This window comes from Chelon labrosus (assembly GCF_963514085.1).
Source record: "Chelon labrosus genome assembly, chromosome: 4".
In the NCBI taxonomy this organism is placed as follows: domain Eukaryota; kingdom Metazoa; phylum Chordata; class Actinopteri; order Mugiliformes; family Mugilidae; genus Chelon; species Chelon labrosus.
In genome coordinates this window covers 4,321,828-4,346,669 of record NC_140340.1, presented here as the reverse complement: position 1 = coordinate 4,346,669, position 24,842 = coordinate 4,321,828, and the positions used below count along the sequence as shown (strand labels likewise).

At 43.4% G+C, this 24,842-nt stretch overlaps 1 protein-coding gene across 1 annotated transcript in view; it reads left to right on the top strand.

The window, feature by feature from the left end:
• Positions 1 to 24,842, top strand: part of cntn3b (contactin 3b) — a 60,373-nt gene that overhangs the window by 11,167 nt on the left and 24,364 nt on the right. The window contains exons 2-5 of the mRNA XM_084542796.1: positions 4,415 to 4,550; positions 6,717 to 6,852; positions 18,947 to 19,122; positions 22,480 to 22,578. Of these exons, the coding sequence (XP_084398922.1) occupies positions 4,496 to 4,550; positions 6,717 to 6,852; positions 18,947 to 19,122; positions 22,480 to 22,578 (466 nt within the window). The 5' untranslated portion in view covers positions 4,415 to 4,495. The remainder of the gene's footprint in view (positions 1 to 4,414; positions 4,551 to 6,716; positions 6,853 to 18,946; positions 19,123 to 22,479; positions 22,579 to 24,842) is intronic.

Sequence of the window (24,842 nt, the reverse complement as noted above, 5' to 3'; positions counted from 1 at the left end):
TGTTGAGAGTGGGTTGGAGCTGGGGCAATTACATGAAATGCCTTTTTATTTGAAACCTTAATGCATAATTTGACATGGAAAGCATTGCTCAGTCACCTAAGAGCCTAGTGCAAAGCGATGCCGCAATCAATACCAAACAATTACTCCTTCTTTTTCCCGTCACCTCGGGTGTTTTGCTGCACGCTAAGCTGTGAAATGCAGGCATTAAGGTTTGCCCTTATTTGTTAATTACTTAGATCATTTATTTATTTGTTTATTTATTTATTTATTTATTTGCTGCTTAATCTGTGGAGCCGCGTGCGAAGCAGATTTTGTGGGGGTCCTCATCCAGTCGGAGTAAATTAGGAGGCGTCGGTGCACGGTTGATTGTGAATCCTTCATTCACTGGCAACGGCACGGAGCAGCTGTGTATTCAGATTGAGTCCGCCTCCGGTGGCAGATCCGTGTCTCCCAGGTTCTCCTGCTGAGTGATTTAATAGAGATGGCAGCACATAGCCATAAAGACAATAACTACACGAGAATGGATTCATCATACGCCGCGGTGAAGTCGTGCCCTTTTTTTTTTTTTTTTGACATTTTTGCTTTCGCACACTCCGATACGTCGGGCCCCCGTGTTGCTTGGGTATACAGCATGTGATCTGCATGCAGACCTTGAGTGCACCCACCTCCATGATAGAAACTCTCCTTCCCTCCCTCCCTCCCTTCCTCCCTCTCTTATTAGATTCTTTTGCAATTATGCTGCCCTCGGGGAGGGGGGGAATGGATGCCTTTAACCACCTCTCCTATCAATTATGCACCAAACAACAGCCCCACTAACCAAGAAGTCATCTCATTTACTCTGGAATGCGTTTAGCCAATGACTTCCATTAGGTTTAGCTTCTGTGGAGGTGAAAGTGCGATGCCTCATTACATTCGGCAGTGCAATTTTTTCTTTCCTTTTGCTCATCATTTCAGCTGCGAAAATCTGAAGGAAGAAAATTCCGCCTCAACCTTCTTCTTCATCATCACCACAAACGCCAGAAGGAGTAGTTTTCCAGTGTGCCCTGCGTCCAAAGTATTGCTTTTGTTCTTTTTCTCCGCGATTTTGCTAAATCTTCAGGTGGTACGCCGTGCGCGGTTTGCCACTGGTGCAGGTCAAAAGGTCAAAGGTTAAGCTATGCATCGAGAGACACAGAAAAGCTGTCCGTTCTTACAGATAAAGCTGGACGAAGGACGTAAACTGGATGTTTTTAATACACTTCTTTGATAAGAACCAAATGCAGAAAATATTTAAAAAAACTGAAAACATCACTGCGACTGTTACAAGCTGCAGAATGAAGCTGTGCTCGGGGATAAGCATCCATTATGTCAGCAGAGACACTGCGCCGTGCACCGGGTAGCACAAAAACTTGCAGAGAAAGTCTTTTCGAGGAGATTTTCCTCTCACAAGTCCTCGAAGCTCGTTGGACTGACGGGGTTCGGCTGACGAGGTTGGATCCCGGTGAAAGTGCATCACAGTAATACTGCACTTAAACTGAAAAATGCAGCACACATTCTTTTTTTCCAGCAGAATCTCGAACCGTGTAATCCAATGTGATGGGTTTTTAGAGTGGCAAAACGCCCCCTAAATTTTGAAAGACACCAGGAAATCCACTCTGAATCTGGCTGCGGCCGCAATTACGCTAGACGAGGAACAATTACTGGCACCGGGACAGCTGAGCTAAGCCAACACTGGCCATTAAGTTCTGATCAAGCAAATGTCATTATTTCCCCCTTCTCTGTAGATTCGGCGCGTCACACTCCTCGCGCTCAATAAGATTATGTAGTCATGCCTTTCACGTCAGGCCGCAGCCACAATCCTATAGTTACAAGTTGATGAAACAAGTGAGTGGTTAGTATTTAGGTCTGTTTCAAGAAATCCAAAGATAGCCCTGGGTTAATCCACACAACGGGGTTGTGTTGTAAGGATGAGGGGCTGGGATGAATTCTTAATCCTGAGAGGCGTATCCGTTTCCACTCGCTGTGATGTAGGTCAGAGCTCGAGCAAAGCCCCTCCTGTGCCACCGATGATACAATTACAGTGCCAGAGCCCTCGCTTCCGCCTCCACATTAAGAAAAGTTTTAATGGCCATTTGTGTCATTGATCTCTGGTTAGAGCAGCAAGTCACTGCAGCTCCTTGTGGGAGGGTGGATGATATTGATGAAGTCTTCTTTCACGGTGTAATTTTTTTATCATATTGATATTGTGATATAAAGACTCGGGACATCTGCTTCTGGCTAATACGGCCAGCTGAGTATAGATCGGATGACTGGTCCACCATTAGGCAGTCCTACGCGGTGTGTTACCAACAATGACCTAATGCAACCAGAGATATTAAACGGCCACTTGAGCACTTGAGCAATATAAAGCATCCACTAAGTCTGAATATTAAATAGCATGTTCAGATTTGGTGCACCGCACGCTGGGATATTGTGGCTTTTAGTCCCTTGTATGTGTCACCTATAGACTGTACATAAATATGGACAATGCGTCCCCACTTCCTTGCATTGGCGTTATCGGTGCCCCGCCCGCACTTCCTCCAGACTCACTCGCGTTTTTGTTTAATTAATACCACGCTCTGCTCTAACTTCACCAGTTACAAGGACATGTTGGATTACACACTGTACTTGTTTTTTAAAAACGTTTTACAACCCTCACGGTCCCACGGGATCGCTTTACGGAGCGGTTGGCATGGCAACTGGCAGTCGCCATCCTGTTTGTATAGCGTCAAATAACTACCTAAAATGAAACTCATCCAAAAGACCGACACTTGAACATACATCTACATTATATTAACTCCCTCTGTTTTAGTTCGGCCCAACTCCCATCCACTAACATGGAGGAGGCGGAGCTTATGACCTATACTGCAGCCAGTCACCAGGGGGAGCTCTGCTTGCTTTGTTCAGGTGTCCATCCTTATGCTGTCTATGGTGTCACACTCCAGATCCACTGGATCCTCCTACATTGCCCATAATGCATCAAAAAGCAGCATGTTTGCACAAGCTGTTTGTTTTACCCAGCGCTGGCAATAAACTGCTTTTTACGTTCTACCGTTTTAAGTAATCACACCATTTGTGAAAATTATACAATTTCATCACTAATTAAAAGAAAATCAGAAAATGTTCCTTTACTTTTGTTATCGCTGCGTTCAGCTACTTTGACATCTAAGGGCAACCAGAGCAACATAAAGCTCCACGTATTTGCGGCGCTTCGGCTGCTTCACTTGGACAAACTTGCCATGCAGCCTTCTTTAGCCATACTTAGCCACCCTCAGCAAACAATATGCTAATTTTCAGCTGTACAATCACTCCGACCTAATGCTGCACGTCGTGAATTTTTGAGTTTGTTTTCGTGTTAAACGTTAGAAGTCTGACCCACAGTCCCGTCCCGACGGTGAAACTCTCAAAAAGCCCGGCTAAATTAGCCGGCTAAGACTCTTCTCTAAATGTAAATTGCAGAACTTCTGAGTCATGTATTTTATTTCTCCTCTCAGTGCTCGGGCTGGGCACTAAGCTCATATATCCCAGCTAAATAGTGGAGTTATTAAGGTTATTAATGTAATCACTGGATTTTAATACGAAGCCCCTGCGATGATTGTTATAGACAGAGGTCATCGCGGTGTTTCAGGGCATTAATTTGAATTCACCACTTCAACGCTAAAGCTAATGGCACAGAATGAGTCACCGTCTCATACCTGACAACTGTTATCATGGGCTACATAATTCCTCTGACTTGTAAACCGAGCTTGAGGTGTAAAATAGTTGGATTTAACATGATAGAAACCTCGTTAGCGACGGTAAAGGATGCCAAAATTCTGTCTTTCATTTTCACCGCTTTAGTTTGTATCCCTCTTGTGTTTTTCCGTTGATCCAAAGTAAGGGAATATGATCTATGTATACACAAATGAAAACAGTCAGTTAGCGTACATTCAGTTAGCCGGCAAAACCCCTTTGTTAAAGTACGAAGTGGCATTTTGTGCGGTGCTGGTACACAGTCTGCCAGCTCCTATTAATAGTCAAATTGGGCGAGAGAAGTATCTTTTGAGGTCAATCATTCCCTTCCTCGCTTCCCTTTTAAAGCTGCAGAATTGAGCTTGTTAGGAGGGGATGAGAAACATGCACAGAAAGAGAAAACATACCCATTTAGCAGCTGCATCTTCTTCTCCTCCTGCGGCACCTTCAGAATCGCACCGCCGGCTTGTATCCTCGCTTCCTCAAGATTCACTTTTTCCTCACTTACAGTAACTCAGAAATAATAAGAACCAATTATGTAACTTAGCAGCGCCGTAATCATGTTTTTTTTTTTTTTTTTTTTTCTTTGCTGCTGTTGAATGCTTGTCGTATTTGGATCAAAATGTCATATTTTAATCACATCCCATAATTACTTTCCCTCCAGATTAAAATTCTTGTATTCAAGGGAGAGCATTCCATTCACAAGCAATTGGATGAGAGTCTTATTAGCCCCCGGCAACTAAAGATGATGTTACCATGGAAACAAATTGTTCTGCTATCAATCACCGGATGCCTTGCAGGTAAGATATTTTAACACGTATTACATTTGAGTCCCGCTGCACTTGTTATTGCGGCTTATGTCATGACAACACATTAATGTACTGCGCAGTGTTACCTTTGTGTTTTTTTTTTTTTTTGTTCTGCACAAAATAAATATGTGTGTGTCATTCTTTGCAGCTGTAAAAGGTGTAGACTTTCATCCATTAGTGAGGAAGTGACAGAATCAGAACAGTTGTAAATAACCTCGGAAAATCTTCCCGACCAAGAAGGTTACGCTGATTAAGTTGCAGTCATTACATGTACAGCGCTCCAGCGTCATGTCCTTCACCGCTCCCTGGAGTGGTGTCCTGCTGCACGCTTACAGTACACCGTCAGGGACGACCAGGAGCCCAATCCCATTTCTGTTTATGGTCTGTCCAGATCATTATCGGGATCCATGCAATGAATCCAGCCTTCGCGTTTTAGCACAATCTACTTGCCGCTGCGCATCAGTCTGCCCTTGTGCAGCCACCTGGGGATTCGAGCAGGAGAAGCACAGACGCTCGAGCCGGAATGTCAGCCCTTGTTCAAATGACATTGTAAATCCCAATGAATGTTATTCAAATTGCCTCATGGGTAATTCACGCCCTGCGCCCCGAGGGAGCGAGATCCGAGGAGTCTCACCTTCCTAACGGACGTGTGTTTTTTAACAGGGCCTGTAGGTGCTAGCGCTCATTCAGCGTCGTGATCGTACACCGGAAATCACCGCAACATTCATTATCAACATCCGACGCGGCATGCCTTCTGGCTCTATGTTCTGGGACGGAGCAGCAGCTTCACAAAATAATCAGAGGCCTGCGCCGTTAGCCCGCACGGCGTTTTATTCAAATTCCCATCAGGGAGAGGCTGTAAACCAAACCACGGGGTAAATGAATTGGCTCGGGAACGCTTATTAACAGATCATTTGACAGCAAGGTTTCAGATTTCCTCCCAAATTTCACATCTTTACGACCATTTGCTTGATTGGCTTGGAGCTAACTCTCCATATCCCAAATCAAGCACCAACACTCTCTCAACCTGTTCTGACATCTTGACACACTAAAACCGGATCAAACCACGCGTCGATGTGCTAGCCGCATGCCGCAATCTGTTAGCAGTAGGACATTAATTAGGCCTACTCTGGCCGGCTGTTAACTCAGCCTTCATTTGGTACCAGATTGTGTCGTATGCCCTTTCCTTTTAGGCGGCTGGCAGATGAGTGCAGCCTTATGGCCTCAATTAACACGCACGTGTAGTATGACATCAATACTCTGAAAATAGATCACTCCGCTTTAATTTATTAACCCTTTCGCTGGCACGATGTCTTTTAATTATGCGCGAGAACGTGCTTTCTACATTAGCAGTCAGCTGTTGTTGACTTAAGCGCTCAACTCCAAGTCCTCAGCCGTTAATATTATGATGTTATCTGTCATTGTTCCCAGCAAGTCATTAAGGCTGAACACCTTCGCTTTAGCTGTACCAGTCGGTGTGATTCCATTATAAACTCTAAAACATCCGAGCCAGCGATTTATTTATTTTATTTATTTATTTTATTTTTTTTTACAAAGTAATCAAAGCGGTGACAGTTTTTTGCAATTTTTATTTACTTGCATTTTTACAAGGGAGTCGTGGAGAAGGGGGGGAGATTAATATCCCGGACACTAGCAATAACATAATGATTTATCGTGACGATAAAGTGACAGAGTGTGACCTGGCCCTGGGAGGAACGGGCGCAGTGTGCAAAATTAGAGTAAATACACGCGCGAGTGCTGCGGTCAGTGCTTTTTTTCCTCCACCATTCGAAGTGTCAGATACCAAATATGTCAGCATTAGCCGGTAATGCCTAACAAGGGTAAGTGGGATTTACTTTCCCCCTCAGCAAGATAAGCAAATAATGAACATCATGAGGGTAGTCCTAATGTATTCCTTGTGCTTCTCTGTGAAGCGCAGCTGGGAGAATGCTCAGAGAATAGGAAGCAATATTCTGCTTATAGGATATTGAAAAAGTAATATACGCCGAGTGTCAGACAGTTTCTGTACTGTATTTGTGCTAAATTAACTATTTGCCCTGGCAGAGCTTTCAGTGTATCCTCCTAGTATTTTCTCTTAAGGTCAAAGAGACAAATTTTCTCGCTTGTACGACTATAGACTTTCTCCCCTTTCTCCAGCCTGTACAGAGGATGTCATATTTCAAGGGCCAACGTGGAGGACGGAGCCGAGTGACCTCATTTTACCGATCAACTCCCCAGACCACCAGGCTGCCATCACATGCGGGGCAGAGGGGAGCCCTCCGCCGCAGTACAGGTAACGTTTCCACACGTCCGTTGCACTCCCTCGCACGAGCCTCGGCCTCGGCCTCTGCCTCAGCCGCCTCCCCGCTCGGTGCTCTACATTCCCATCACATGGGGGAAAATCCAATGCTGCTTAATTGCTTGTGAATCTTCATTGCCTCTTCCACGGAAATCAAAGAGGGTACAGATAGCGCTGATTGCTATTGATTTGTTAAAAAACAGCGCTTTCTGGACATAAATGCCCGAGAGAGATTACGCAGCATCCGACGAAAAGACGGGCTTCAAAGAGCTACTGCTTAATTGAGCATCCATTTCTAATTGAAAAAAAAAAAAAAAAAGCTTATCTATCTGCTTTCAGCCCGAGCTATGATGTCGAGTTAGAGAGAGGCGCCCGCTGTCGTTGATGAATACGCCAACACCTAGGATATGAGTGAGGTTAACTTTATTAATGATAAGAGCTTTAAGCCTCTGTGTGAGCCGGAGCTGATGATTTATAATATGGTGCACGGCTTAAGAAATCATTAGGAGAGAGAGGAGAGATTGCTGCGACTCATTTGCGCCACAGATCCTTTGATATCTCTCTGGCTATTCCCAGGCGGTGCAGGGAGCCCGCCTGAAAATGGCAGCTGGCAGTGTTTTTTTTTTTGTGGTAGATTGTGTTTCGGAGCTTGGTCAGCACCATGTAGATGCACAGCAAGCAGAGGAGAGAGGCAATAACCTTGTGAGTGACATTCTGTTAAATGCTTACATTTCCTATAATGCGTCTGCACTGAAAACACGGTCCGGGCCCAGCAGCGGGGGGTATCATTATAGTTGTTGTGCAACCTGAGCTCTTCCAGGGACGAAGGCGAAACCATCGCCTGCATTATTTCACCCACAAATTAAAGCCGCCCGACGCTCGCTTGCGGTGTTTGAGAGGTTTTCTCTTTCGGGGCTCTTTGGTGCGAAATGTTGTTGTCAGGATGACCTGCATCGTTTTTTTTCTTTTTTCTCCAGCTGAGCGGGCAGAGATTATTACTATTAGCGTGCGTCCCCCATTTTAATCGATATTTGAAAAGTGAATCAAATGACAACGTTCAGTAGGAAAAGGGCCCACTTCTAGTGACAAACCCAAACAGATGGAAACCGAATCTTTAATTTCCATAGAGTGTTACAGACTGCATTGATGTCCTCCAGCTCACTGTTTTGGTGGTTTTATGTCCTGCAACTACACTGACTTCATCTGCCATGTGTCGAGCAGCAGATTGCAGCAACAAAAAAAAACAAAACAACAACTCTCATAAATTAAATTTACACTACTTACAAAGCACCAAACACTGATAAACCAAGACAGCAACTAGCTAATGAACACAGAGTAGTATTTAGCAGTTAATGTGCCAAGTGCACGTGTCAGGATAGCTGAGGAACAAAACAAAGAAGGCTTAAAGGGGAATTATTTCTGGCATAAAATACGATCGTTTACTAACCCATATAACTTTGGTGTCATTTGGAGTCGTTCGGACGATATTTAGATCCGCGTATATCTATATAATGGGAGTGACTGGGGCACCGAAATCCAGCCTCTAAATAACGCATTATCTGCCTCGTTCATTTCACCAATATTTTGTTATGATATGCTATTGCTTTGTTTATGATGGACGTCCTTACCGTTTTGAGCCAGAGCATACGGATGAGGAGCTCGCTGAAAGGAGGATGTGGAGGCAGAGAGAGGAACAGCTGGCCAAAGAACAACAAACCGCTGCACGTCCACAAATAGATAACAGGTAACTCCGGACTCGACGGGGAACAGCACTAGCGTATCATAACAAAATATTGGTGAAATGAGCGAGTTTCGCGGCAGATAATGCGTTATTTAGAGGCTGCGTTTCGGTGCCCCAATCACTCCCACTATATGGATATACGCAGATCTACAAATGACACCAAAGTTATATGGGTGAGTAAACGATCGTATTTTATGCCAGAAATAAGGTCCAGGTTGTAAAAAACAGTAATTCCCCTTTAATATGGCATTTAAATTTGTTAGGTCACGGGAACACAACTGTATTATTTTAACAGTAAAATATTAATGATTGGTTGTTGCAGAGTTTGCAGAGGTGGACCTTGCAGACCACGTTTGACCTGATTGACCTTTTGCCTTGACCTCTGCTGATTGGCCGGCGTGGAAGTTGCAAAATGATGGTTCCTCGCCACCATAAATGGTTATTTACCAACTTAATACATATCAAATATTTATATGAATTCAATTCAAGACACATTCCACATCTTTGGTTGTTCTGCTGTTAAAATTCATTTTTAATGTCGTGCCATCGATCTGATTTCACACGCCTCTCATTTTATTTTCTGATGTTGGCTAACTTCCCACCGTTTCAGACTAATACTCTGCTCCGGTTTGTTTGCAGTTCAGAAAGAACACCCATATCTTACACAAGCGGAATTCATCTAGGTCAGTAGCTCTAGCACTCAGAGTCTAGTGCCCTCAGTTATGAATAAAGAATGTGAAACCAGGTTTAAAAGGAACAACTGATGTTTGAGTAAGCAAACTCTCACCGCTGAGGATTGACATTTCTAGTAATGCTTTTAAAGACACTAGATGTTTTTGTCCTTAATTTTACTTTGAGGAAGGAGTCTTTTTTTTTTAAGCTTTATTTGGGTTGCATCACTTTTTCTGACACTGATTGTCCTTGACTTGTTTCCCTTCAGGCAAGGGGAGGCCTTTTTTATTTATTTTTTTATTATTATTATTTTGTTGTCATGCTGATAAAATAGAAAGCAGAAATTCTTTGCAATTTATTTCACTAACGCTGAAATTAGAACCTCAAAATGTCCTGAGCGGGCTGAAAGAAATGCCTTTAGGAAGTGGTCATGCTGTGACTTTCACCAGACTCTGCAAACCACGCACAGGCCGGCGCCCGGCAAATGAACAGTATTTGTATAATTAGATATGCCAAGTGAGAGGGTATTACATTCAGAGCTGCGCACTTAATTTCCTCAGTTACTCCAGCTATTAAGAAAAATTCATCCATTTGGCTTAATATCCATACTCAAAAGTGGGCCACACAGTATTGAATTTGTCAAAAGCGATGATGGTAACCCTTGTCAGGGAGGCAAAAAATGGGCTTGTAGCGGCGAGTGTGTCACTTCAGAACGAAGGGGGGAGGGGGGCAGCTTTCCGTCCCATCAAATGGTGTCAGATATTACCGGGATCAGTTTTATTTCTGGAGGTGAATTCTGATTCAAGTTGAAAAGGGTCAAAATGTGTTATGTAATGTAATTTAGGCCGTGTATAATAGTAGTAGGACATTTGTTTCATAAACCGGGACTAAGATTGTCCAGCTTGGTAGTGTAGATAGATGCTATATATATGCTTCTTTCTATATGGAGAAGTATTGGCAGCACCTGCAAAGCTTTGTAGTAGTGCCCTGCAAAGAAAGAAAAGAATTCAAAGCAAAGCAGAAGGCCATATTTTTCTCGCTGTCTGCACAGTCTGTGAAAAGACCAACATCTCTGAATACTATCTGATTTCCCTTTCTTGTGGGGCTCTCTGTCAAAGCCCAGGGGTTCCTGCTGAGGGTATGAATGTAAAAAAAAAGAAAGAAAGAAAAAAGTCTCCTATATTTAAAGTTTCATTTAAAAACCAGAAAACACAAACAAGAACAGAAACACACACAAACACACGTTGGTTGGGAACTATTTTCAGCTGCAAATGAGTACAGATTTGGTGAGCTGGTGGGCAGCAGGATGGTGGGTGTGGGACCGATTCAGAGAAAACGGCAACGAGAACCCATGTTCATAGTGATAGATGTGGCCCAGTGCTTCTGTGTGGCTTTTTTAATAGTTGCTGGATAACACTGGAGCACAGATTGCACATATGACACAAGGAGCAGATTGACATTAAGTCTTGTACTTTTAATTGGGGCTGAAATCATTAGCAGGGAAAGCACTTTAGATACGTGTGGAAAAATCCCAAAAATCTATTCTGCTCTCACTAGCGATGCAATTAAGTTTACGAGCTCGGCAGATACGGGTGGTTTAGGCTTCTGCGTCAATTTGACGGCATAGCTGTGCCGACAGCCCAGATCATACGCAGACCCTAACGCCGTAGCCTGACGTGCACCTCCCCAGAAACTTAACTACGCGTTGCGGCGATGCAGACCGCAAGAGCTGTGATTGGTCCGCTTGGTAGTGGCGTGTTACTGCTTTAGTATTTCCAGCTGCTCCTCCATCTCCGCAATTTTCAAATTGATTGTTTTTGATCAATAAAGATGGAACACATCCAGGAAAGGTTAACTGAGGAGGTTCGGGGATACAAACACTTGTATGACTCATTTTTGGCGTAATTTCAGTGATAGTTTCCGTCGCCATTGTTGATGGTGAAGCAGGAAGTAGAAACAGCGCCGACTAGCATTTGGGTGGCGTTGTTACAGAGCGAGCCAGGCTGACGAGTGCACAAGTAGAAATGGTACGTAGGTTACGGCATCTATGTCCCGCTGTACCTTAAATTAGCCTATAGCTAAACAGGTTCTTCAATCCAGGAGAGGTCTTGTCAGTTAAGATGATTTACTGACAGGAGCACTGTGAAATTATATTACAAATTTCTTATACACAGATACTGAGATATTAAAGTTAAAAGCACGACATAAAAACACATCAGCACGTGCTGGACACTCACTAGCTAGTTTTCTATTTCTTTAACAAACTAAAATCCTAATGTGCCTTTTATAGTTGAGCTGAAGAAAAATGGAAACACGTGAACAAACGGCAGCGTACACCTGGCTTCCTGTCTGTGGTCTAACCTGTACGGCAACCCACATAGACAAACATGCAACCATCTTAAAGGTGCAGTACACCACCTCAGAGAAAAATGCACATGGTGAAGATGGCAAGACTGATTGAAAGTAAAAATAAAAGTTCCTGTCATATACTGACCGATACGTACCAGTATCATAGAGCTGCATTAGTCCTTTAACGGGCTGTTTAACTAGATGATTCTTGTCAATTTAGATGTCACAGTACAGATGTGATAAAAATGAGAATGCCAGGTTGTCATGTGGGCTTAAACTCGCGATTCTCTCAGTCGCCTAGCCGACTTCATACCGCCTGATTTTGTTTCCAGCGCTGCGCTCCACCTTCACCTCGCCCACTCTGTGACACGGCGAATATATACGAACAGGGGAGCCTGACAGTTGCTCGGTTGACAAATAGTCCGGTGTAGCGCCGGAGCACACTCCAGGGCTCCGAGCTCTGCTTTATGAATACACCTGTCACTGTGTTTACTATGAATCTGCTGTAACACAGGATCAAGGGCACAGTAGTGATTGGAAAAAAAGGGGGGGAGAGAGGGGGGAGGGGTGTCTGCTATCATGTAATGTGGCTCCAGGCGGATGTATGACTCTACCTTTTTGTTTACGGGTTGGCACCGGGACATAAATAGAACTGGGGGGGAGGCAGGGGGGTGCGATTAGGGGACGTTCTTTATTTTGTTATGAATTCAGTTGCAGCGTCGGGGCCAGTGAACAGCGCAGAATGTAAAAAACGGTTTTAAACGGGATCGATTTTTCTCCGTCAGACAGTTACTTGTGCTTTTACAGGGTGAGAAAATTCTGACCCTCAGCCTTGTGAGATCGTTTTAAAAGCAATAGACCAGACAAACGAAACAACGAGGTGGAAGAATTAGGGCTATGGTTTCTAATATAGTTTCTGGGAAGCAGATAGGTGGATTTATTTATTTTTTGGTGCATGAATATGGATTTATTTTCTTACTTTACATTTAATTTGAGTAAAAGCATCATGTCTGGACCGTCAGGTGTAATTGTGAAATGGTCTTAAGTCTGCTGTTAAACGTCTGCCCATGTCTGTTAACGCTGCACTAATTCCATAGGACTTTACAGGCTGCCGCACGCACAGTCACAGCAGACCCACGCAAAAGCACTCACACTGATACGGGATGGCTTTAGGAATATTTATCGTGTTAGGTTTGGCTGGGAAGCCGAATGAACATCAATTTCTTAAAGAGCAGCGGCAATAACCTGCTAAACATAATTGTAGAGAGTACCGTGGTCAGCAGTTGAATTTCCATTATCAGCTCTAAAGCTTGTGTGTGTGTGCGTCTGTGTGTGTGTGTGTGCGTCCGTGTGTGTGTGCGTGAACGGCATGTGGTCTGTGCGGTCGCCGCCGCCGTCTCTGCGGACGCCCAGCCTCAAGCAAAGCCAGGTGAGCCAGTGCTGCAGTACAATCCCCCCGGTCTATTTGATGAGGAGACCTCATGCAAAATTGATGTGAACGTCAAGGTCAAGAGGAGTTCACTCGGAGCATGCTCAGATCGTCCCGCGCCTGCAGCAACACCGCGGCAAATAGGACTGTTCTCCTGGACGCTGTCCGACTTTACTCTAAGCCTCTGCCGCGGAGTTAGGCTCGGTGTCTTTCACTTTGTGCTGCGGTGCCGTTAAGCCCTCTACCTCACCTTCCTGCTTCACTACTGCAGTTTGCGGGGGTTATTTATAATGGATGTAATGGTAAAACAAGTGTTTGGGGGAAAAAAATAAAAAAACGTGGACAAATATTGCTATTCAATGGCTTCAACTCGTATAATTTGCTGACCACATGCTGCAGAAAATTGTTTATTGATTGTTGTCATACTTTGCTGAATTTTCTTTATCCACATAAATCAGCTTTCACAGAGAATGGAGTGGCTTCTTGTAACCCCGATGGTCCGTGTGAGCGGTTCAGATAAAGAATGATGTTTATAGACCTGGAGGAGTCTAACGTTCAGACAAAATACAAGACAAAAGGCAAAGAAACCCAACGATGAAGTGTCACTAAGAGTTTATAGTGCGTGACTCATTTTGGAGCCACTGAGGATGTCGTTGGTGGTCGGCCAAACTCTTTCAGGGTCTTTAGGCGAGAAGAACTCTTAGCTAATCTCCAGAATCATTAACTTTCTCCTCCCCAATAGTTTTTGTAGTTTTAGTAGCAAAGTTGTCCCGTTTAAAAAAAAAAAAAAAGTGGCAATCAATACCCATTAAGATTCAGATTAGTAGGTAGCACCTTCTAATAAGGTTCCTCCACTGAACTGTTGGTGCATCGTAACTAATGGCTTTATTAGTGGCAATAAATTATTTGATCAGTGTCCTCTAGGTCAGTTGTAGGCCGTTAAATGGCGCAAAATCCTCCTTCAGCATGAAAGATATTCTAATTTACTCGAACAACTTATTGGCATTAAGGAATTAACAGGAACCTCAGACTTGGAGAGGCTGTTCCTTCGTTACTGGGGTACACGATGGACAGGTCGCCACATAAGTGCTTACACACAAAGACAGATGAGCTTTCACGCTCACATGCAGGTCTACGGCCAATTTAGAATCACCAGCGAACCTAACGAGCATGTCTTTTAAATGTGGGAGGAAACCCACGCAGACCCATCTGCAAAAAAAAAAAAAAAACGCATGCTCAGGACCTCGTTGCTGTGAGGCATCAGTGCTATCCACTACACCACTGTGTGTGGAGATCATTCATTCATCTTCTGTAACCGCTTGTCCTGTGAAGGGTCGCGGGGCAACCAACGTACACCCTTGGACACCCTGGTAACCCTAACCCTAACACAGAGAGACACTCACACCTACGGCCAATTTAGAATCACCAGTGAACCTAACCAGCATGTCTTTGGACGGTGGGAGGAAGCTGGAGAACCTGGAGAGAACCCACGCAGACACAGGGAGAACATGCAAACTACACACAGAAAGGAACCAGTCGGCCCCTGGATTAGAACCCAGAACCTTCTTGCTGTGGAGTAATTTATTTATTTATTTTTTATATAGACTTGGACTTTACTCATCCACAGTGGAATCTGCTTTGTCACAGTCACTCAGTTGCACATAAAAAAAAAAAAAAAAAAAAAAAACACTCTTGAAAATCACAATAAAGAAAAATAGGTGTAGATGGTTTAAAAAGTTGATAAATGAATTAAAAAATGTAATAAAATATAAGCAAAAATCTAGTAAAATAAAATGGCATCAGCAAAGATGTACAAAATTTGCATATGAACAAATGTACAAGAAATAGAGACAGAAATAAATATGTATTATATACATAGGAAGGATTAATAAGGTGGAATAATGTGCATTAACACTAATAAGATATTATTATCTGTTACAATAAATATAAATGGCTAATTAACAAGTAATTACAGGTTGCAATATTTGCCCTTTACTTACTGACTTATTTGGCTTATTAACTTTTTTTAATATCGTTAATAACAGTGATTATGTTGATAAGTCAAAGTATTATATTCTTTTTAATTTAAAAGTGTATGTTTTTAATAATTTATAATTGATCTACAAAGCAGTGATTTATTATGTATTCATCATTTATGAATCCTATATTGTGCAGACACAGGAAAAAAATCCTAGTTTTCATGTGCGTCCTGTATCCCATGCTTTTATTTGGCCGCCTCACGCTCAGTATGGTCGGCGCAGCTAGTTAGGTGAAGAGTGAATGAAGGCATGATTTTGCCCACGGCTGTAAGCGATGACTGAATTTTGCAGCTACGTCTATTTTCATGTGATGCAGAAAGCTGTAGCTGGAGAAATCAAGGTTGGGAAACCATTCCACCCGGTGGAAAAGAAAGCAGCAAATGGCAAATCTGATATCAAACACCTGTGAGCGCTCCGTTAAGGCAGAGTTGCATCACTCCTTTCTTGTCCCATTGGTAGATGGTGAGAAGCTTGTTAGCTTGACTGTAATCACTAAGGGAGAAGTTTCCAGGCTTATTATTTTGTCCACAACTTGTCAAAGCAATGGCGAAGACTGATATTGCTGTCTCTCTAAACAAAAAAAAAAAACGACAAATTGCCTTTTAAATCCAGATTTGCTCTAATGTTGAGCGTGAAGCTATGCGCTCTACCTAAAAAAAAATACAGCGGCCCGTTTTCTCTTGTTGATCTTTCCTCGTCTTTTTAAATCGCATTAAAAAAGGCAAACAGCATCGCGTCGATCAGAGCGGAGCCGTCTGTCTGCTAATGTCAGAGCGCGTCTCGGGCGTTTCTGCTGCAAGAGTGGGTGGGCGGCTTACTGTTTGGAGCGGAGACATGGCTGCACCCAATCGCCCGTCTGCTCCGGGGATGTGTGATCTGTCCAGGCTGCCCACCTTCCCCTCCCATTAAGATCCATCATGCTGGGTTGCTGCAAGTCTAACTAGCTTCCCGTTCTTTTCCATTTAACCTCCTCCCCTTCTTGCACATACAATAATCCTCCATTTGGCACAAACAAAGGAGGAGGCAGAGGGAGATGGAATTCAAATGGATAAATACAGTGACAAAATCCCTGATAATCAGTAAACTCTAACAGCTGATATTATATGTTTTGTGTTTTCAGAGATATTCTTGGGAACCTAATCTTTTCCGTGACATGTATGGGGCGTTTAAAAGCAATATTGTTGGAACGGTGACAAAATCAGTCAGATTAAGTGACTGGCACACACTGTTAGATGAATAATGCAAGCGACAAGATGAAAGACGGCTTGGTCTTTTGTAGACTGTCAGGGAGGAAACGGGGGAGAGCCATGGCCGGCTTTAAGACTGCACGAAGCATCATTCTGCCTGTTAGTTTGCCTGGAAGGGAAAACAATGATATTGATTTTTTTTTTTCCCCTCCTTATCACTGGAATTGTCATTTCACAGCCCTGTCACCGAGGCGCGTTTACACATGGCGCTCCAATAAAGCTTTATTTCTCAAATGCTACAAGACACACAAAATGGACCAAGTGCAGTTTTCCATCTGCGTTAATTTTCTGCCTTAAAGTCCTGTTGGAATATCGAAGACTTTACGTCTTCCTCCTGATACGTTGCCGGCAGACTGACAGACGGCAGATTTCGGGGCATTACAGATTAAATGTTTTTATTGCTCAGCACGGACATTATTCATTGTTTCGTCTCTGACGCTGGCTTACGATTAATAGCTGTCGCTTCCAGAATTCGGTTTACGTGACGGAGTGTCTCATGACCTTTTCCTGAAGGAAATGGTCTGTAGACAGTGCCGTATGAAGGTGTCAGAAAACAATAAGCACAAACACAAAACTAATTAGAAATCACTCAGAGAGCACATAAATCTGCCATGGTCGCGCAATCCTTTAGATTTGTTTTTCAAATTTACATTTGAATTTCAATCTAGATTTGAATCTGACTGCATCAGACTGCAGACACAGTGGGGATACAGTGGTGGTATTTTATAAGTATAGCAAATTAGAAACGAGACAAGTCAGATTCAGTTCTTATCTGAATTTCATTATTTATTTCAACTGATGCAGAGGAAAATATAACACCTCCCCACGCAGTTAAATAAATAAATTGCTCAGATGACGACCCTCTGCACCTCCACTGCCAGGCCAGTGGAGGTGCTTGTGCTTAATCACCTTAACCAGCCACACATGAGAAGAGGTGAATAAAGAGCCTTGTTGAAGAGGACTAAAGGCTGTTACATGCTCCATGAGAAATTTGTTCTCGCAGCTTGTTCTGGAAACATGTAACCAGGCAGAACGTTTTTCTCGTGTGGTTTCCGGCAACTATTCTGTGATTGGTCAGAAATTGGAAGTGGGCGTGGTTAATGCGGAGAAGCGGAGATGCTAGCGGCCACTCTGTAATAAGAAATCTTGAGTTTCTGGTGAAGCATGAATGACCTGGCCAGTATAAATTTTGTTCTTGTTCTTTCTCACCTCGAGAGCAAGAACAAATTTCTCGCTTCTCAGCTGCTGAAGCACACCACGTGTCGCCTGTTTGTTTTCTTTTTAATGAAATAAACTCTTATTTTTGGAACTCCGTCACGTGGCTCCACTTCATGTTGAGCCCCTCGAGCCGGGTCGTAACAGTCCGGCAGATCTTTGCCAGAGCATGATCAGTTCCCAGCGGAGTCGACCCAGACCAATGTTGCTTTGTGGGCAAATTCTTCAGGGAGACCTGCGATAGACTGGAGACCAGTCCAGGCTGTACCCCACCTCTCATGTGATGACAGCTGGGATAGGCTCCAGCCCTGACGTGACCCTTCACAGGACAAGCAGTTACAGAAGATGAATGATTGAATGCATGAATGAATGACTGAATGAATTCTTCTGGGTTCCAGACTAGGTCACTCTGGGAGGTTGCTTAAATGCAATATTGCTTCGAGCTAAACACATCAACCAATTCTAAAAGGCTAATATTTAGCATAGACATTGATATTAGGATATTCAGCAACGATAATCTCAGTGCTAAACACATGGCCCGCCATACTGTAGGTATTTCATTAAGAAACATTCTGAACAAAGAGGAAAATTGACTTGACACCACACAGAGGACGACCAGATTTTATATTACAGTTCTACCTCAGGGGCATAGGTTCAGTAAACGTACCAGATTTAATGGCTATAATGGCAAAACTACAAAGACAAAGTGAACCTAGTGGTGGCACTTGAGTGAAAAGGCATAGCACCGTGAATGTCTGCACCTCATCTCGTGGCAATATTCGAAAAGTACATTTAAAATCTCGGCCTTGCTGATGCTTTGAAAAAATAATTTGACATGTTTTTAACCACAGCTGATGCTTGGCCCTATCTTTCCACAAAGTTTCGCTGAAATCTGTCAATACATTATTCACATGTCCGGTTCACATTTCCAACAGACACCAGTGAAATCTGTTTTTCAGACATCCTGCCAGAAGCCTTAACTGGACCAGGCCCTCTTAGAGGAGGTAATTAAAACCGAGATGAAATAAATTCCACTTCGCCGCAGAAGTAGGAGAAAGTCAATACTCACCACAGCAGATATGCTCGTTTTTTGTTTTTTTTTAATTTTGCCTGAATTAACAGAAAAACAAACTACTTTAAGGAAATCAAACTGATGCAAGCTGGGATCCTGTTCATCCGTCTACAGCGACAAAAACATGAATGTTTTCTTTCTTGCTTTCTTGCCGCAAAGAGCGTTCACTTTCCCCGTTAATAATACAGAGCCCCTTCTCTTATTACTCACCTTTTATCGTCTCAGCATGATGTGGGCGGACCGATCGCATCGATTCCTGTGATAAACGCTGCAAGTGTTCCTCTCCAGGGGGCTCAGCTACTGATTGTGTTTGCGTTTTTCCAGATGGTCACTAAACGGAACAATCATTGATCTGGGGAATGACTACCGGCGTCACATGTCTGGGGGCAGCCTGATCATTAGCAACCTGGACAAGGCCCAAGACAGTGGGGTGTACCAGTGCACGGCTTTCAACACGTGGGGGTCCATCCTCAGCCGCAGAGCCAGCATCCAATTTGCATGTAAGTGATCCTGGAATTGCTAACACCTTTTTTTTGTTGTTGTTGTTTTCACGACACCGTTCTGACATTCTGCCATCTCTTTGTAATAATTTGCTGTATGTTAGCCGCACATGTGTAACATGCTTGTATTCCAGGCCTTTCTTTCTTTATTTCTTTATTTCTTCTATTCTGATTTCTCATTTAGATTGCCTGGGAATAGATTTTCAAGAGGGGGGGTGGTAATCAAATAAAATGTCAGATGCAACAAACACAGTGGGCGAGGTAGCTTCTGACTGCCTCTGAACTCCATTGATTCTCGTTAGCGGCTCCAGTTCTGACAGCATCTCTCCTCCATCCGAACTGACTCATAGTTTGCCAAGTGATACGCCAGTCCCTGTGATCCAGACTTTAAAGCGGACAAATAATGCTCAAGTAGTGTTTAGATCTTTGTTATCACCAGTTACTTCGCTTAGTTTATTATGTAAGGCATTGTATACGGCAGCCTGCTGCTTGAAAGCCAAAAGGCAGGCTGGAGAGTGATGCTGTAGAGTGGGGTCCTACCTTGCAGAGGAGCACCGTAGAGGCACCTCTCCTCTCTTGATCGAGCCTGCTGACTATTGATCATGCCCCAAGGATAGAGAGCATTTCACTTCCTCTCAGGAGATGGACTGCCATTATCCCTATAGCTCAGTAATGAATCTCACTTGTGGGGACCGGGTGAAGAACGGAGCTGCTTGACATTTATTGTCTTGCCTAATGCACAGCAAGGAGGGGGTATAGGAGATCAGCAGGGCTGATACTGTGTTTCCCCCTGTAATGAGGCCACTGCCCTGAGATAGAAATATCATGCCTTCTGCATGCGGCTTGGCTCAGCCTTCAAAATTCAGCCTTCCTCCTTCGACAAATCATTTTTACAACAAAAACAGCCGAAATAATATTCAAAAGGATTTACAAAGCGGTGATTGAAACACCTTGCTTTCCTGCGATCCGGGGCGGCAAACTGCAGAAATGTGGGAATGCAGAAAAGAGTCAAATCGACACGAACATGTTGATGATCAGGCGGGCCACGGACCTACTGGTTTGCCGCCGCTTGTGTATTTTATTTTTTTTATCTGTAATTCCTGAAATGCATTTTTGCAGCTTTCCTTTTCTTTTCGCACTCTTTGGAGGAACAGCCAGTTCTTCTGTATGCATTGCAAAGACACAGTCAGTAATAAATAAATTGCAAGGTTTATGCATTTTAGACATAGGCTTAGATAAATTGCTTGGTCACAGTAGCTCAGTTGCACATAAAAAAACACTCTTGGAAACCGCTAGAAAACAGAATAATCTGTAAAATTAAATAAATAATAATAACAGAAAATCTAAAAAAATAATAAAAGTGATGAATTAAATAAAATACAACAGTGTAAGCAAATATATATATATATATATATATATATATATATATATATATATATATATATATGTATGTAGAAATCTGCAAAAAATATTTATCCATCCTATACATAGGATGGATAAATGATGAAGTGCACTAATATGCAATAATTATGTAAAGTTCAGGAAACTCAATAAATGAATAAATAAATAAAAGGAAGACAGCAAATGCAGTTGACTGCACATTTCTAAATACTCTAGTTGGAATATGATGCAGGTGTTCTCATAATTTAAGTAAACTGTTTGCCGTCTTTACGACCTGTCTGAATCTCATGGTCCCAGCACTGACAGACATGGCTGTAACACATTTCCTGAGAAAAGAGATGCCAGAAACGATGCAACGTTTACCACAACCGATGGCAACGATGGACACAACTACAGCAACATTATCTGTGTTGTAATTTGTCCGTTAAATAGCGCCCACACTCTGAGGGAGCTGTGCGGTGGTGCATTTAGAGCAGGAAAAAAAAAAAAGGAGCTTTGCTCAATAACTCTGTTGGATGCAATATATAACAGGGATTGCCTCTACAGTGGCGCCGTTGCCCGGACCAATCATCTCCGAGCTGCTGTCGCTCTTTGTAATCTCTAGGCCAGGCCATTCTTGTATGGCAGAGACCGATTCTGCTTACAAAGGAATCACTGCAGCAACAGTGAGTTTGGCCTCCAGCTTTCTGAGTTACAGTGTGTGGTCAGTTCAGTCCAGTGAAGCCCATTATTCTTCTGCTCAGAGGCCCAGGAAGAGAGAAGTGCATCCCCTCCAGCTGAGTCCAGCTACCTCTTAACCCTCGTTGCACAACTTTGCACGATGTGGGTGAAGGAGGCCTTCTTTCCTCATCCACTAAGTAATTATTAGTAGCTCTCGGATTCACCGCCCACTGTTTCTAAAGTCGTTGCTGTTATAATTACCAGATGCAGAGGTTTGTATATGACTCTCGCTCCAGCAGTGCTCCTCGGAATCATAAATGTCATTAGGAGGTGGACTGTGTATTTACTAAGACAGCCTGGTGAGATCAGAGGGACCTTGCCCCTGTCTGTATTTCAAGTCAGCCATCTCCTCCTGCGGCCTCCTTGGTGTCCTGCCGTGACTTGGCTCTGTTTGATTCCGCTGCGGTCATCAGAGAGCTGCTCATTAATCTTACCAACACTCTGTCCCACTTCTCTCCATAATCTTCCTTCTCCTAATTTCCCTTATCGGTCACACTGACTTTCTTTTGTTTGTGTTTGGAAGGCTTACTCCAGGCGGTTAGCCAGAGGGTGCAGACAGAGTACAGAGCGGACTGCGGCAGCCTACCTCCATCAGTCATAAAGCCAGGGGTGGTTTATCATCCCCAGGTTTAGGTTTTGTCTGCCAGCGACTGCTCATTCATTTGCAGCGGGATAGATTGTGCTGAGAGTATTGATGTGGAAGCTAATGCTTTTAAGTGCAAGATTACACCACATTTAATAATGATGTTACTTATTGCTGCTGGCGCTGCAAACTGTCATTTGTCATGCACGCTCCCCCGTGTTTGTTCAGTCCACGGACGGCGTTTCCTCCCCTCCTCTCGCTCATTTTATCCTGTTTTAGCCTAACCTCTTCCTTGTGCTAAAGTGTAGTGTTTCAGGGTGAACGTCACCGAGTCAGGTCCATCTATTTCATCAGCGCCCCAGATGCCTTTGAAAGAGTCTGGGGCTGTCGGGAGGTGTCCCAGGGCAATCAGTGATGCCTTATTAAAGTCCCAGGGCTCAAAATCTCACATCAGATATATGCCTCGCCGAATCAGCGAGCGAGTTTGTGAAAACCTATTTTCAGAACGATCCTTTTCAAAGAAACCCGTGCGATATGTAGACTACATTAAAACCCACTTTTTGGCTGCCTGACACTCGGTTTCTGTGCTGTTAACGCTTCGCTTCACTGAGCTGCAGTCTAACTTTGTTTTTCGATCTTATTCGACTCATTAGATCTTGATAACTTCAAAAGTCAAGCGGTGAGGAGTGCTGTCAACGTGCGGGAGGGCCAAGGAGTGGTTCTGTTATGTGGACCGCCCCCGCATTCCGGAGGTAAGTTTGCCGTATGAGGCTTTCGTGCCTGTTGTTTCTTCTTCAAACATGACTCAAAGGATTTACCTTCACTCAAAAGGATTACCCCCCCTTACCCCAAACCTAATCTGTGTTTACGCCCGTTTATGTGTGCACATGCTCTTTAATCGTCCTCCTCCTCTAATGTTGTTTATACAGAATATTACTAATTAAAGCAGCGTGTTTCTCATATTAGGCTTAAAGAAATATGCTCATTTACTTTCTGCCAGAGTTAGATCTTCTCAGCTGTGCAAGCAGATGCTTAGCCTAGCTTAACTTAGTTTAGCACAAAGTCTGAAAACAGGGTGCTGTCAAAAGAGCACAATTTTAACAAAACAGTACCTCTGAAGCTCGTTAACAGTCTAGTTATTCTGTAGAAGAAAGCTGTGGTTGTAAAAGGGGGTTATGTGCTGGAATCATAAGCACCACAATGTTATTAGCTTCACACAGGGCTATGCTAGCTGTTTCCACTCCAGTTTCATTCCAAATGCTAGCTGTAGGTTTAAAGGGGAACTGCTGTTTTTTTACAACCTGGACCTTATTTCTAGCATAAAATACAATCGTTTACTCACCCATATAACTTTGGTGTCATTTGGAGTCGTTCAGAAGATATTTAGATCAGTGTATATCCATATAGTGGGAGTGACTGTGGCACCGAGACGCAGCCTCTAAATAACGCATTATCTGCCGCAAAACTTGTTTATTTCACCAATATTTTGTTATCATACACTAGTGCTATTCCCCGTTGAGTCCGGAGTTACCTGTTATCATCACCCGGGGTCTGTAGGTCAATCTACAGACCTCAGGTGATGTCTTCTGACCTGGATGATGTCCTCTCCGAGCGCCACGTGCACCCGCGCAGTCGGCTTGTTTACCTGTAATTTGCTAGTGCTAGTTTTTTTCAACATGACTGAATATTTTTCAGATTTTGAGGTTGCGGACGAACCATAGCAGTAGCAAATTACATGTAAACAAGCCGACTGTCGCAGGTGCGCGAGAAATAAGATCCAGGTTGTAAAAAAACAGTAGTTCCCCTTTAAGGCTGATTTATGGTTGCGTGTTACATGTGCGCCTAGTAGGGGTTGAACGGCTTTTTTAAAGTCGACTAATATGTGTTGAAAGTCGAGTCGATGTCGACTACTTGATGACATCACACATAAAAACCTGAGTACATATTATAGCGTCTCACACAAAAGAAGCTACGGAGGTTTTTCTGCAAGTTTATTGAAGCTTGAACACAAATTACTGTCGGCTGTAGACCACGTCAACAACACAAACACCGTCAGTCTGACACTTCTAATGTGCCGCTGCTAGTTGGCTCTCCTTACATTCAACCAACATACTTTAGTCGTTCAAGTAAATGGTCTTGAACTCAAAACGCTTCATAATCACAATGACACATCTACACATTTGTTCAGCGTCTTGCTCGAAGATGATTTGGTATGTGCCAGGGATTGAACCGCTAACCCTGTTGTTACTGGACTGCCTAGTAAAGGCTAAAACTCTAATCTGTAACTAAGAGGTTATACATAGAAGATAAAGATGCTTTCTGATCAGCTCTGCCACTCTGTGCGTGTCTTTAGGAAAACTGAGAACACGCACAATGGCTGCTGCCTAGCTTGTCACTGTCTTTATACAATAGCTTGCACATTTGAACAACCAACTTCCCTCACAAGCGAACTGTTTGTAGCGCGGCGCATTGTGCAGCTGGTCTTTGGGATAATGGGCCGGAGTTCTCTGTGTGAAATACAGTTTGACAGCTTTCCTCCCTGACATAGGCCTATACGCCGTCGGCTGCTGGAACGGTAGCGCTGTTGTCTGTTCCAACATTTTCAGAAGCGAATGAAAGTCCAGCAGTGCGAGGGTAGCGTCCCTTTTCTTCCCCCCCTTTCCCTGTTGCTCGCCCACCCCCAACCCCCCCACTGTTTGTTTTCTCTCTCTTGAATTTTAAAAGCCACCTAACTTCTCAGCGAATTTCTTTTGGTTTACATTACGTTTGAATTCCTCCAAAGGCTTTCTGCTTTATCACCCACGTATGACAAATTAAATACTAGATACTGTCACAAGCAATTGTTATAGTCTGAATTACTGTATGTGCTACTTTTGAGATTTGCCTACTCAAAGGGCTTTTTTGGCACTTTTCTCTGTTGCATAATAGTCCTTTTGTTCAGTCTTCACTGCTCACTTGACAAAATATTGCATGGCAAAAATTCTATCACTGCTCATTACGGCCACATAGTTCAGAT